Source organism: Rana temporaria, chromosome 1 (genome assembly GCF_905171775.1).
Source record: "Rana temporaria chromosome 1, aRanTem1.1, whole genome shotgun sequence".
Lineage (NCBI taxonomy): Eukaryota > Metazoa > Chordata > Amphibia > Anura > Ranidae > Rana > Rana temporaria.
The window spans coordinates 111998013-112011935 of NC_053489.1; the positions used below are offsets into that span (position 1 = coordinate 111998013).

A 13923-nucleotide genomic window follows, 5' to 3' on the forward strand; every position below is an offset into this window, starting at 1 on the left:
TTTATTCCTATTAAAAGGAATGTAAACATCCCTTGTAATAGGAATAGGGCATGAAAGGTCCTCTTTGTGGAGAGATCTGGGGTCCATAAGACCCCAGATCTCCCCTTTAGGCTGAAAAGCCTAAGGCCCCATACACACGAGAGGATTTATCCGCGAATACGGTCCAGCGGACCGTTTCCACGGATAAATCCTCTCAAGGATTTCCGCGGATTTCCATGCTATGGAGTGTACTCACCATCGCATTGAAATCCGCGCCGAAATCCTCTGGCGATGACGTGTCGCGCCGTCGCCGCGATTATGACGCGGCGACGTGCACGACGCTGTCATATAAGGAATTCCACGCATGCGTCGAATCATTACGACGCATGCGGGGGATCCCTTCGGACGGATGGATCCGGTGAGTCTATACAGACCAGCGGATCCATCCGTTGGGATGGATTCCAGCAGATAGATTTGTTTACCATGTCAGCAAATATTCGATCTGCTGGAATCCATCCCAGGGGAGAAATATCCGCGGAAACAGATCCGCTGGAGTGTACACACCATAGGATCTATCTGCTGAAACCCATTCGCTGGGATTTTTCAGCGGATGGATTCTATCGTGTGTATGGGGCCTTAGATATATAAAAAAAAAAATCAATCTCAGGCTTTCCAGCCAAATACACGGTAGTGTTTACATATTGTCACGCCAGGCCTCCGAGGGTCATAGAGATGACCGGGGACCATCTGATCCTTGGTCAGCTCTATGATAAAGTTCTGCTGCCGGTGACCGGAGAAGCACCGGAGGGCAGCATTGTAAAAACAATCAAGCGACAAAGCAGCCACTATGATTGATTTTACTGTGCAGGGAATCATCTGCTGAAAAGAATGATATCTGGATGTCGTCTGCAGCTGTAGGCATCATTCAGATATCGCCACTGACGCCATATGACGTGAACCTGGGTGAAGTGGTTAACCTATTTTATGGAACTTTTGAAACAGGAAGTGATGTTGGCAGGAAGTAGGGGGAGGGAACAAAGAACTTGAACTTAGCCATGTGCTGAACAAAAAGGTGCAGCAGAAGTTTTGAAGGACTTTGAGAACCAATAAGTCTGGAAAAGATGAAGACTGAAAGAATGAACTTTACCTGAGGATGACACTAAATCTACAACCCAAAAAAGTAACTTTTAGTATATTCCCTATAGCATATATTGTTCCATGCTCATTTGCTAGAAAGGATAGATAGCTTGTGCATTTGAATTTGTATGAACATTTTGCAATTGTCGGTATGTCTTGTATTATTTTTCCTACAATTGCATGTACAGTTTTTTTTTTTGTAAAGCACATTCGTACACTACAGGTGTCTTTAGTGCTTCCTTGGTATACTGCAAAGTAACCTTAAAAACAAAGCAAACAGTGTCTGATTGGTGGGGGGGGGGGGACGCCAGTACAGACAATGTAAATGGGGTGACATCTCTTTACTTTGCAATCCTTATCAATGTCACTGAAAGGGATGGGGGTACTACCTTGTCTAGAGTCCCACTCTGCCTTCACAAATCAATGTGTAACAGTGTATAGAAATAGTTTCATAGGACATAATTACTAGCAGAAGTATTGGAATAACATCACTGTTGCTAAAAGCGAAACTAGAGTTTTTCATTTTGTAGCAGTGATGTTATTCCAATACTGATTAGCTTGTGGGGTATATTATTCTAAAACTGAACAGCTTGTGTGAATCCAACATTTTGACCTTAGAAAAGTTACTGTATCTTCTACTGCCTTGGCACTGACATGATAACACACTTTATTGTGTGCAGTCCCACTGAGTCTGTAAGCTCTCCTTGTAATTCATTGTACACACTGCAAGAGCTGGTCCAAAATACAGATATATTATCTTCGATAGTTGTTTTCAACTTCTTTCCTAATCTCCGTGAACATAAGCCCTTGAATGAAAGTCTGACGAGGATTGAAAAGAAAATAGCCACCATGGAAACCAGCATTTAAATTCCCATTAGCATCTTCTAGTGCCAGAAATCTGTGTTCTGTCAAACGCTCTTAGAAATAACATCGTCTTATCAATTAATTACAGTATCACATATTTTATGATAAGCTATCTGCTATTTAATGAAATGCATTTTAATAAATAACTTCATGTTAGAAGTACAGAATTAATTAAATAATTAGGTAGTAGGAATTTCTGATGTTTAAATGTTAGGAATATGGCAATTTTTTGGTATAGTATAGATAAGACATGTTACTTTGACCTGGTAAGTATACATGGTATGAGACAGTGGGTTAAGTTGTAAAGTTGAAACATGCAGCAAACTGACGTTTTTTTCTCAACAACCAATCAGGTTTCAGCTTTCATTTATTAAAACCATGTAGTAAAGCTGACAGGACATTATGAGCAGTAAGTCAAAATGTGTTTAAAGATGTATTACTTTACAACTAAGTTGTATATTTTTCAGTAGTCTTCCTTTCTTTACTTTTCTGCGATTTTATAGTTGATAGGTTAACTGACAAACTGGCAAGTTAGCATATCACAAATTTGTAAACCTGGGTTCTAACAAAAACAACGTAGACCTTGCTGTGACAACGGGTAGGAGTTTTCTTACTGATATATTGCTAAAAAATTTCTATTAACTGACTGGATTCCGAGGCCGCATTTCTATTGCCATCTTCATCATCCCATGCTAAGGTTCCTGTTTCTTAGATGAGAGCTATATCAGTTTTCAACAGGTGAATATAGAAGAAGAGAAAATAGAATTCCCTTTTCATCATTTCCCCATACTGTTCTAAAGAAAGTATGTTTCATATATCAGATAGTGAGGTCAAAATCTTGTCTTTAAGAACGTAATAGAAAAAAAAAAAGTAATGGAAGGTAGTAGACTAAACTACCAAGATGTGAAGACCAATGAACCAGACCACAGTCAGCCTCTCATATAACTATCTAGGAAAGCAGCAACCATACATGTTACTTTCTGAAAACATTTAGATAACAAGTAGGTTTAAAGAAATGTTACCTTTAAAATTTGATGTGAAACAGAAGACGTCATATCTGCCTTTGTCTTTGTCTCTATAGCCATAGTTTCGAACTCCAGGGACAATGTTTTTACCACCACATTGTTCTCTAGGGTTTGTGATTGGGTATTGTACTGATCCATCACTTAGCCAACCTGCATTACACCAATCAAGTCCAGACCTCCACCCATCATACAACTGATCAAAGGAGGCAATTATAGAATCCTGATCTTGACAGGCTTGTTGGGCCTCATTAAAGTTTAGATTATAGCGGCCAAGCCGAGGAAAGAATGGAAAAACAATACCTGAAAAGTAAATATAGAAAGAAGTAGATTAGAAACCTTATACATCAAAAAATAAATAAAATAAAAAGTTACAATTAACCGCTTGCTTCCTGGGCACTTAAACCCCCCTCCTGCTCAGACCAATTTTCAACTTTCAGTGCTGTTGAATGACAATTGCGTGGTCATGCAACACTGTATCAAAATTAAATTTGTATCACTTTTTTTCTCACAAATAGAGCTTTCTTTTGGTGGTATTTGATCGCCCCTGCGGTTTTTATTTTTGTTTAAAACAATTAAAAAGAAAAAAAAAAAAAAAAAAACTTTTCTTTTTTAAAATATTTTGTTGTAAAATTTTGAAAACGGGTAATTTTTCTCCTTCATTGATGTACGCTGATGAGTCTGTACTGATGGGCACTGATAGGCTGCACTGATGGGCACTGATGGGCACCGATGGGCTGCACTGATGGGCTGCATTGATGGGCACTGATAAGGCGGCATTGGTGGGCACTGATAGGTGGCACTGGTGGGCACTGATAGGTGGCACTGAGAGATGGCACTGATGGGTGTTACTGAAGGGCATTGATAGGTGGCACTGGTGGTCACTGAGAAGTGGCACTAATAGGTGGCATTGATAGGTGGCACTGAAAGCTGGCAGTGATGGGCACTGATGAGTGGCAGTGATGGGCACTGATCGGTTACACTGATAGGCATCATTACTAGGTGCCACTGATTGGCATCACAGGTGGGCATTGATAGGTAGCACTGTGGGCATTGATAGGTGGCACTGCAGGCATTGATAGGTGGCACTGTGGGCACTGGCAGGTGGAAATGGCAGGTGACACTGGCAGGCGGTATTTTTGGACCCAGAGGAGGCAAATGTGCCTCCTTCCTCTTCAGGACCGATGTCTCTTGTAAACAAGCCGGTGATCGGCTTTTTTTCTCCTCCTTACCGATCCTTTGTTTTCATCATGTGATCAGCTGTCATTGGCTGACAGCTGATCACATGGTAAGGGGCCAGTGACTCAGTAATCACAACACGCGCCGCGCGCATTTGCGCAGGCCTCTAGTGGTTAAGTGACCGGGTTAAATGATATTAAAGGGGTTGTAAAGGTTTGTTTTCCTTCGATTTCCCTTCTAAATGATTTTTTTTCTTTGTCTGAATTTCTCACTTCCTGTTTCTCCTCAGTAAGCTTGTCCCCATCATCCATGGGGGTTAGTCAGCCAGAACAGCTTACTGAGGAGGAACAGGAAGTGAGAAATTCAGACAAAGAAAATAAAGAAAAAAAAACAAGAAGAAGGGAAATCGAAGGAAAAGATAAGTGAACCAACAATAAACTAGCTTAAAGGAACCTATTTAGAAAATAAAAAACGAACCTTTACAACCCATTTAAAGGATAACATAAATGATATATAATAATCCTGATATTTATAATAGTTTTTAATCTCCTAGGGTTCTACATTTCTGGTTATAATTACTAACCAATGTCCTTGCAAGGTTTATTTTGCCAGGTATTACCAGGCATTGTGTCATTGACATTTGAAAAGCCATTTAGATAACATTTATTAATCAAATATTGGGAATCATTTAAAAAATAAATGTTTTCAGACACTAAAGCCTCGTACACACGATCAGTCCATCCGATGAGAACGGTCTGAAGGACCGTTGTCATAGGTTAACCGATGAAGCTGACTGATGGTCCGTCGTGCCTACACACCATTGGTTAAAAAAAACATTGTGTCAGAACGCAGTGACGTAAATCACAACGACGTGCTGAAAAAAACGAAGTTCAATGCTTCCAAGCATGCGTCGACTTGATTTTGAGCATGCATGGATTTTTAACGGATGGTTGTGCCTACTAACGATCGTTTTTTTCCCATCGGTTAGGAATCCATAGGTTAAATTTAAAGCAAGTTGGCTTTTTTTAACCGATGATTAAATAACCTATGGGGCCTACACACGATTGGTTTGGACAGATGAAAATGGTCCATCAAACCGTTGTCCTCTGGTTAACCTAACGTGTACGAGGCCTAATGCCTGTCTGTGAGACACTGTCACGAGCGATCGCAGGTGCCCGGCGGTCATCGTGTCCACCGGGCACTAGCATCGGCTCCGGCGATCACTTTTTGTGGTATCGACCATGCTCACAAAAATAGATAGAGATAGTTGATCTCTCAGCAGGGACACAGACATCATTATTAACCTACATACTGTATAATCAAATTAATCAAATGAGAGTGCCAAACAAAAGTCGAAGAGTCCAAGGTAATTTAATAATAAAATGTATTCATAGCAGAATGAAGCCAAAGAGTTTCAGAGACCAAACACACTCTTATCAGGGCTTGAGAATTTTTACTGTGCTTACATGGATTCAGGTGAGTAGATACCGATTATATAAGCACTGTGATTTACTGCTTCGAACAGTTTGAGGGGGGCACTAAATCTCCTTCATCTGTTGGATGTATGTCATGTATGTGGATTCTCTGGGTCCTTTCCCTGTTCTTGAGCGTGGTCCCCATTTTGTGGCGTGTTATCGGACCAGTAACAGTTTAAGTGGCCCTTAGACAATCTGAATATAGCTCCCCATTTGTTCTTGTGTTCAACAAAAGAAACCTGACCCAGGTTCTAACTGTTCTGTACTTTATACAACATTTATACATTAGTTGATAAGTGGAAAATTCTAAGGAATAATATTTTCTTTAAGTATATTGTATATAATGATAAGCCAGTGATTGACATTACCTTGTAAATCCAATGATACAACAGCGGTATCATCTTCCAGTCCTTCAATGACTTCACATTTGTATCTACCATAGTCTTCCAGTGTAATGTCGGTGATAACTAGTGAAGCATCATTTGCACTTGATCCTTGCAGGTAAACCCTGCCCTGGTAGCTGCCATAGCTCTTTTTGTGGTGCCCCATTGAAACAAAGACATCCACTTCCTTGAGGTAATCTGAAGTCAGTTTGGTCCACTTGATTCGAATTTTGTGTGAAAGTGATCCGGCTGACACTGATTCATGATGAAATTTGCATGGCAGTGTGGCATTACCACCTCGATGGGAGATAACTTTAGTTTGATCTACCTCCACCACAAGACGAGGCCCATTCTCTGAAATGAACATAAAGGCAGTCAAAAATTAGATAAAAAAAACAATAAAATACGCTGCTCATAATTCAGTATGTATAGTAGCAGAGCAGAACAACCGATGATTGAGAACATTTACTTTTTTTACAGTCCGTATAATGCTCCTTGTTTCTCATATGCACAAGCCATTTTAATTGTCATGTTGCATTCTATGGGCATTTTTTTCAGAACAGGGTACTAAGACTCTTTTGAAGTTTTTTTTGTTTTGCTTTCCTGTATCATTTGGATCATTTCCGTCTGGAGTTGTGTACATTACTGGTTGTTGATAGCCTCTACTATGTTTATCTATACAGTACATCACTTAGTTATACTGTTTTACCATATATACAGTGCCTTGAAAAAATATTCATGCACCTTGAAATTTTTCACATTTTGTCGTGTTACAACCAAAAATGTAAATGTATTTTATTGGAATTTTATATGATAGGCCAAAACAAAGTGACACATAATTGTGAAGTGGAAGGAAAATGATAAATGGTTTTCAAAACGTTTTACAAATAAATATCTCAAATATGTGACATGCATTTGTATTCAGTCCCTTTTACTCTGATACCCCTAATTGAAATCTAGTGGAACCAGAATGTTCCCGTTAGGGGTGGACGGGTAGTTGGGGGATCCTTATTGCTCCGATGTTACTTAACCACTTCCCGACCGCCGCATGTATATGTACGTCCACAGAATGGCATGTACAGGCAAATGGGCGTACAGGTACGTCCTTGCCTTTCCGCGGGTCGGGGGCCCGATCGGGACCCCCCCCCCCCCGCTACATGCCCGGGGAGCGATCCGAGACGATGGCGCGGCTATTCGTTTATAGCCGCTCCGTCGCGATCGCTCCCCGGAGCTGAAGAACGGGGAGAGCCGTATGTAAACACGGCTTCCCCGTGATTCACTGTGACGGCTGCATCGATCGAGTCATCCCTTTTATAGGGAGACTCGATCGATGACGTCAGTCCTACAGCCACACCCCCCTACAGTTGTAAACACACACTAGGTGAACCCTAACTCCTACAGCGCCCCCTGTGGTTAACTCCCAAACTGAAACTGTCATTTTCACAATAAACAATGCAATTTAAATGCATTTTTTGCTGTGAAAATGACAATGGTCCCAAAAATGTGTAAAAATTGTCCGAAGTGTCCGCCATAATGTCGCAGTCACGAAAAAAATCGCTGATCGCCGCCAATAGTAGTAAAAAAAATTAAAAAAATAAAAATGCAATAAAACTATCCCCTATTTTGTAAACGCTATAAATTTTGCGCAAACCAACCGATAAACGCTTATTGCAATTTTTTTACCAAAAATAGGTAGAAGAATATGTATCGGCCTAAACTGAGGAAAAAAAACATTTTTATATATGTTTTTGGGGGATATTTATTACAGCAAAAAGTAAAAAATATTGCATTTTTTTCAAAATTGTCGCTCTATTTTTGTTTATAGCGCAAAAAATAAAAACCGTACAGGTGATCAAATACCACCAAAAGAAAGCTCTATTTGTGGGGAAAAAAGGACGCCAATTTTTTTTGGGAGCCACGTCGCACGAGCGCGCAATTGTCTGTTAAAGCGACGCAGTGCCGAATTGTAAAAACGCCTTTGGGCATTTAGCAGCATATTGGTCTGGGGCTTAAGTGGTTAACTTGGGCGCTTACCTTGTTATCGATGTATTCACTGTTCTCAAAAACCTCTTACCAGTATGGGTTTCACATGTTTGCCATTATAGGCGACTATGTTTACTGTCATATTTACTACCATAATACCCAATGTGATTTGAAGCTTCTCCTAGACATTGTATCGCTTTGTGTACTGATGTAATGTTGAAATACTCAATAAAATGTTTGAAAAAAAAAAAAATCTAGTGGAACCAATTGCTATCAGAAGTCACCTAATTAGTAAATAGAGTCCACCTGTGTATAATATAATCTCAGTATAAATACATCTGTTCTGTGAAGCCCTCAGAGGTTTGTTAGAGAACCTTAGGGAACAAACAGCATCATGAAGGCCAAGAAACCTACCAGACAGGTCAGGGAAAAAGTTGTGGAGATGTTTAAAGCAGGGTTAGGTTATAAAAAAAATATCCCAAGCTTCAAACATCTCACGGAATGCTGTTCAATCCATCATCTGAAAATTGAAAGAGTATGGCACAACTGCAATTCTACCAAGACATGGCCGTCCACCTAAACTGACAGGCCAGAGCATTAATTAGAGAAGCAGTCAAGAGGCCCATGGTAACTCTGGAGATCCACAGCTCACGTGAGAGAATCTGTCCACAGGGCAACTATTAGTCATGCACTCTGGCATTTATGGAAAAGTGGCTAAAAGGAAGTTATTGTTGAAAGAAAGCCATAAGAAGTCCCATTTCCAGTTTTCGAAAAGCCACGTGGGGGACAGCAAACAAGTGGAAGACCGTGCTCTGGTCAGAGAAGTTCAGTTTTTGAATAATTTTCCCCAGCCACTATTATGGTACAAGTGATTTGTATACATAAACTTCCTAAATAGTGATTTCCTACAATATCTTCTATGAATGCTTTTCTTTGTATAGTTATAATGTTGTTTTGGATGACGTGATGACTGCAAGAATAAAAACAGTGACTCAAATCATGGATGAACATCCACAAGGAGCATAAAACTCATTTTAAAAGCCAGGCATGTTGGGGGCAATGATTAATGCCTTATGTGCTTCTTTGAGTTTCTTTGATTCTGGCCTACGTACCCGATTAGCTAATGTAGATATTCTTTTTCTTTCTGCATTTTCTACATAGCTAACTAATTCAAAGCATCCTAATGAGAGTACAGAAAAAACAAAAGACCATTATCTAATTAATGTAATTTCCCTGAGCACAACATCACCAAAGTGTTTCTGTTCTGTTTTCTACATATTTCTTCTTTAGAGTAGCATCTTTAAATTCTGGCAAACTTATAATGCAGCCATTAATTTGATTTTTTGCCAATGCTTTCAATCTTGAAGAAATTCTATTCCACTATAATTCAGAACTCATTTGAAAGCTTTAAGAGCGTGTTTGGAATGACTGCAGTTTAAAGAAAACATTTTATATATCTTTTAACTGTGTAGATGTTTAACTCTCCAGATATGTCTTTTTAAAGGGGATCTTAGAGCAAATGGTGGACTCTGGTGGCTGTGCTACTTGGGGATGTAAGTTTTGAAATGTTCTTATAATGATTCCTTACTGTTCTCATCCACATGTGAGTTTTGAGCCCTTGTAAACTGTACAACCTTGCTGAGGGAAACATGGAGACTACCATTACTGACCTTTTTTAATTTCATACTCTGGGTCATTAACCTATAGCAACTCGGCAGAACGTAGGACTTCTGTCTGAATTCGCCAATCTGCATACTTGTTTGGAACCAATTATTGAAGTCAGAGCCATAACAGCCAAGCAACTAGGATTTTAAAAATAGCATGTAGGCATGGATTACACCCTTGTCTCTTTAAAATAAATGCTTATTTATTCCTTCCAAGGAGGATCATATACATACTTGGGGTAGAGTTTAGCTTGGGGCAGAAGCTGACTGATAGGAAGAGCAGTGCCAGGGTGGAAAACCATGATCTAGGAGATAAACTCTCTATTCTTCATTACCCCTGGGGTGGAGCACTTCTACTAATGGACACATCAAGGCACGCCACTAGGGTCGGCCTTTGGGGTGTGTGAGCTGTGCGGCCGCACAGGGTGCCATGGGCAACAGGGGCGCCGTGCGGCCTTCATAGCTCGCAGAATGTGAGTCGCAGTCAGTTACTCACATCAGGGCCGATCCTAGATGGGGTGCTGTTCACCCAGGTGCCACAGAGGTGGGGCTCTCAAGCGCCAGAGTGCTCCCCTCCCTCCTCCTCCCCTTGTTGGAGTCTCTCCGCAGTTCACAGCCACCGCTCACAGCTGGGTTTCCTGCCCAAGTCCATCCTGGTCCCTCCTTCTGTCAGAGGAGAACGAAGCGGCTATCTCTGTTCAGCGAGAGACCCACACACGGCGCACAAGGATGTCGTTGGGGGCGGGGCGGCCTGTGCAGTGCAGTTGTATGACATTTGTTCTTTCTTCTCTCTATCACGATCTTCTCCACCCGGGCAGCGTGGCTGCACACTGTCCTCTCCAGTTGCCGCCCGGGTGGGGTTTGTCCAGAAGGGGGGAGTCTGTAGTAATGGAGGGGAGATGGTTTGTGGGGGGTTTGCACTAATGGGGGGGTGGTTTGTGGTGGGGTCTATGCTAATGGAGTGGGGATGGTTTATGGGGGGGTCAGTACTAATGGAGGGGGGATGGTTTATGGGGGGTCTATACTAATGGAGGGGGTGGGTTGTGGGGGTCTGTACTAATGGAGTGGGGATGTTTGTGGGGGGGTCTGTACTAATGGAGGGGGTGGTTTGTGGGGGGTCTGTACTAATGGAGGGGGTGGTCTGTAGTAATGAAGGGGGTGGTTTGTGGGGGGTCTGTACTAATGGAGGGGGATTTGTGGGGGGTTTGTACTAATGGAGGGGGGGTGGTTTGTGGGGGGGGGGGTTTGTACTAATGGGGGGTGGTTTGTGCAGGGGTCTGTACTAATGGGGGGGGTGGTTTGTGGGGGGTTGGTACTAATGGGGGGGTGGTTTGTCCCGGGGGGGTCTGTACTAATGGAGGGGTCTGTATTGAGGGAGGGGTTTATACTTAGTGGGGAGTCTGCACTGACGGAGGGGGGTCTATACTTAATACAGATCTGGACTCCACCCAGTGGAGTCACCACGGGCAATTCAGAGTGAGCTGACTCCTGATCAGAGGAACCGTTGTTGCTGTATTGCTGGGTCAGGTTAATTGAATTTATGTGATTTATGTGATTTAATGAAGAGAACTGTTCCAACAAAATTAAGTTTGTATCATACCTATGGTTGATCCATGTGCCTGAAGTGGATCCCTAGAAACCTTGCTATTGAGAAGTGGAAAAATACTATATTAAGCTTATACTAGACTGTGCATCTCATGAGGTATCCACATTATGAAGAAGGATCCTGGTGTAACCAACTGCATGCTTACCAGGTCAGGTTAGGGGATGGAGGTGGATGGGGCATAGGATCTATCTTGGAACCAAGTACAAGTCATCAGGCCTGGGTCAGTGAGGGTCCCCCAGTCAGAGGAACAAAGTGAATGCAAGTTTGGTGAACACACCATGTCATAGACACATCGAACTTGAAAGAGTGAAAGAGGAATGGAGTATCAGGCCTTGTACACACGACCGAACATGTCTGCTGAAACTGGTCCCCGGACCAGTTTCCGCGGACATGTCTGACCGTGTGTAGGGCCTACCGGACAGTTTTCCGGCCTAGCGGACAGGTTTCCAGTGGACAAAAGTTTCTTAGCTTGCTAAGAAACTTGTCTGCTGGAAACCTGTTCGTAGGACATGTCCGATGGTTAGTACACCTAACCATCAGACCGAAATCCCCCGCATGCGTCGAAGTGATTTGTCGCATGCGTGGAAGCATTGAACTTCCTGGTTCGCGCACGTCGCCGCATCATTGTCGCCACCACGTCACCGCGTTTTCTGTCCGTGGGGAATTTGGTCTGATACACACATCAGACCAAAACCTCCCAGCAGACATGTTCAATGAAAACGGTCCGCGGACCGTTTTCATCGGACATGTCTGGTCGTGTGTACAAGGCCTTAGAGGGCTGTGGACTAAGAGTATGGCTGGTATTAGTTCTAAGCAAGCCCTGATCCAGGAGGGGGGGGGGGTACATGTGGGTGATTTAGTCACATTTTGGGGAAATGCTAGGCCCTATATTTCCCTTAGTAAAGGTTTATACGATAAAGGAAAACTTGCTCTGACTTGAATGAAAGCAGAGATTGATTTTTATTCCTGCCTAGTTAGGTCATTGTTTGGTGAAATGGTTCAGAGCTTTCTTTTTATTCCTGCCTTGTTATGTCATTCTTAGGATGAATGGTTCAGAGCTTTTTTTTTATCCCTGCCTAGTTATGTCATTCTTCAGAGAAACAGTGCTGAGGTTTTTTTTTTCCTGCCTAGTTACGCCATTCTTAAGAGGAACAGTGCAGAACTTTATTTTTACTCCAGCCCAGTTATATTTTCTTTAGAGGAACAGTGCAGAGCTTTATTTTTTATTCTGCCTGGATATGAAATTCTTTAGAGGAACAGTGCAGAGCTTTATTTTTGATTCTGCCTGGATATGAAATTCTTTAGAGGAATAGTGCAGAGCTTTCTTTTTATCCCTGTCTAGTTATGTATTTATTATTATTATTATTATTATTATTATTATTATTATACAGGATTTATATAGCACCAACAGTTTGTGCAGCACTTTACAACATGAGGGCACACAGTACAGTCACAATACCATTCAATACAGGAGGGCCTTGCTCGTTAGAGCTTACAATCTAGAATATTTTAGGAGAAATGGTGCAAAGCTTTTTTTCTCCCAATTATGTCATTACTAGGAGGAATGGCACAGAGCTTTCTTTTTATTCCTATCTATTTATGCCATTCTTAAAAAGAATGGTGTTGAGCTTTCATTTTATTCCTGCTAAGTTTTGCCACTCTTTGGAAGAATGATGACCATAAAAAATCTTATAGCAACAGATGAGCCTTTTTTTTCAGCATGTTGAATGAAAAAAAAAAAAAAATTGATTCCCACATCTGCACATTCAATGTTAATGGAGGAATCCTCCCCGCTAAGCTATTGTATTCTGACAGTGTGGAGACTACCCTGCTGTCAGAATACACTGATCAGCCATTGGCGCTGATCAAGCAGACAAAACCTGAGGGGCTGGGTGTACAGAAGTCGATTGGTAGATCCCAAGCTGCTGAACTGGCCGAATTATTTATGGCCAGCTTTAGACATAAACTACAGAGACAAAAATGCTGTAAAGTACTTTTTGCATTCAGTTATATTCAGGGGTCAAGTCCTGGGGGAAAAAGTGTTGGAACTCCCACCCAAGATCCACTCCCCCACCAAAAAAAAAATGATACTCTCATATGCATAATTACTAAACCGCATGTTTTTTTAAGCAAGTTCTTTCTAAATCCCGCGATAACTCACAGCAGACCTCCGGAATGTCTCCTGAGAACAATGACAAAAGCTCCCAGGAGACATTGCGGCATCGAGGAAGTGACGGAATAGCCGCACACTACCCGATGAATCCATATACAGGAAGCGGCCAGTAACATAAAGGATTACTAAGGTTCGCCTGCCCCTGACAGTGACTCGAGCTGGGCATCGCCGATTAGTGAAGGATTGGCTCGGGCGGCTCGGCTGCTCTCGGCTGCTCTAGTCCTGCAAAGGGAACCGAGTTCCTGCTGTGAAAAAAGTGCAGGAACTTAGTTCCCACGCGTTCCCGCAGGACTAGAGCCCTGGTTATATTCTTTAACAAAAGTTATACACAGCCAAATATTTGCCAGTGATACAGTTGACGTGCCATGGCTTATGGCAATTGGACTGGATAGCATTTACATCTTCAGCTAAGTACTTGGGGGCAGATCCACAAAGAGTACGACGGCGTATCTACTGAT

The 13923-nt window shown here is 42.0% G+C and overlaps 1 protein-coding gene across 3 annotated transcripts in view; it reads right to left on the reverse strand.

The window, feature by feature from the left end:
- HAPLN1 (hyaluronan and proteoglycan link protein 1) overlaps positions 1-13923 on the reverse strand; it is a 134373-nt gene that overhangs the window by 3189 nt on the left and 117261 nt on the right. For all 3 annotated transcript variants that reach the window (XM_040341718.1, XM_040341712.1, XM_040341706.1), the window contains 2 exons: positions 6025-6393; positions 3003-3305 (listed from right to left, as the gene is read on the reverse strand). In XM_040341718.1, coding sequence (XP_040197652.1) covers positions 3003-3305; positions 6025-6393 — 672 coding nt within the window. The remainder of the gene's footprint in view (positions 1-3002; positions 3306-6024; positions 6394-13923) is intronic.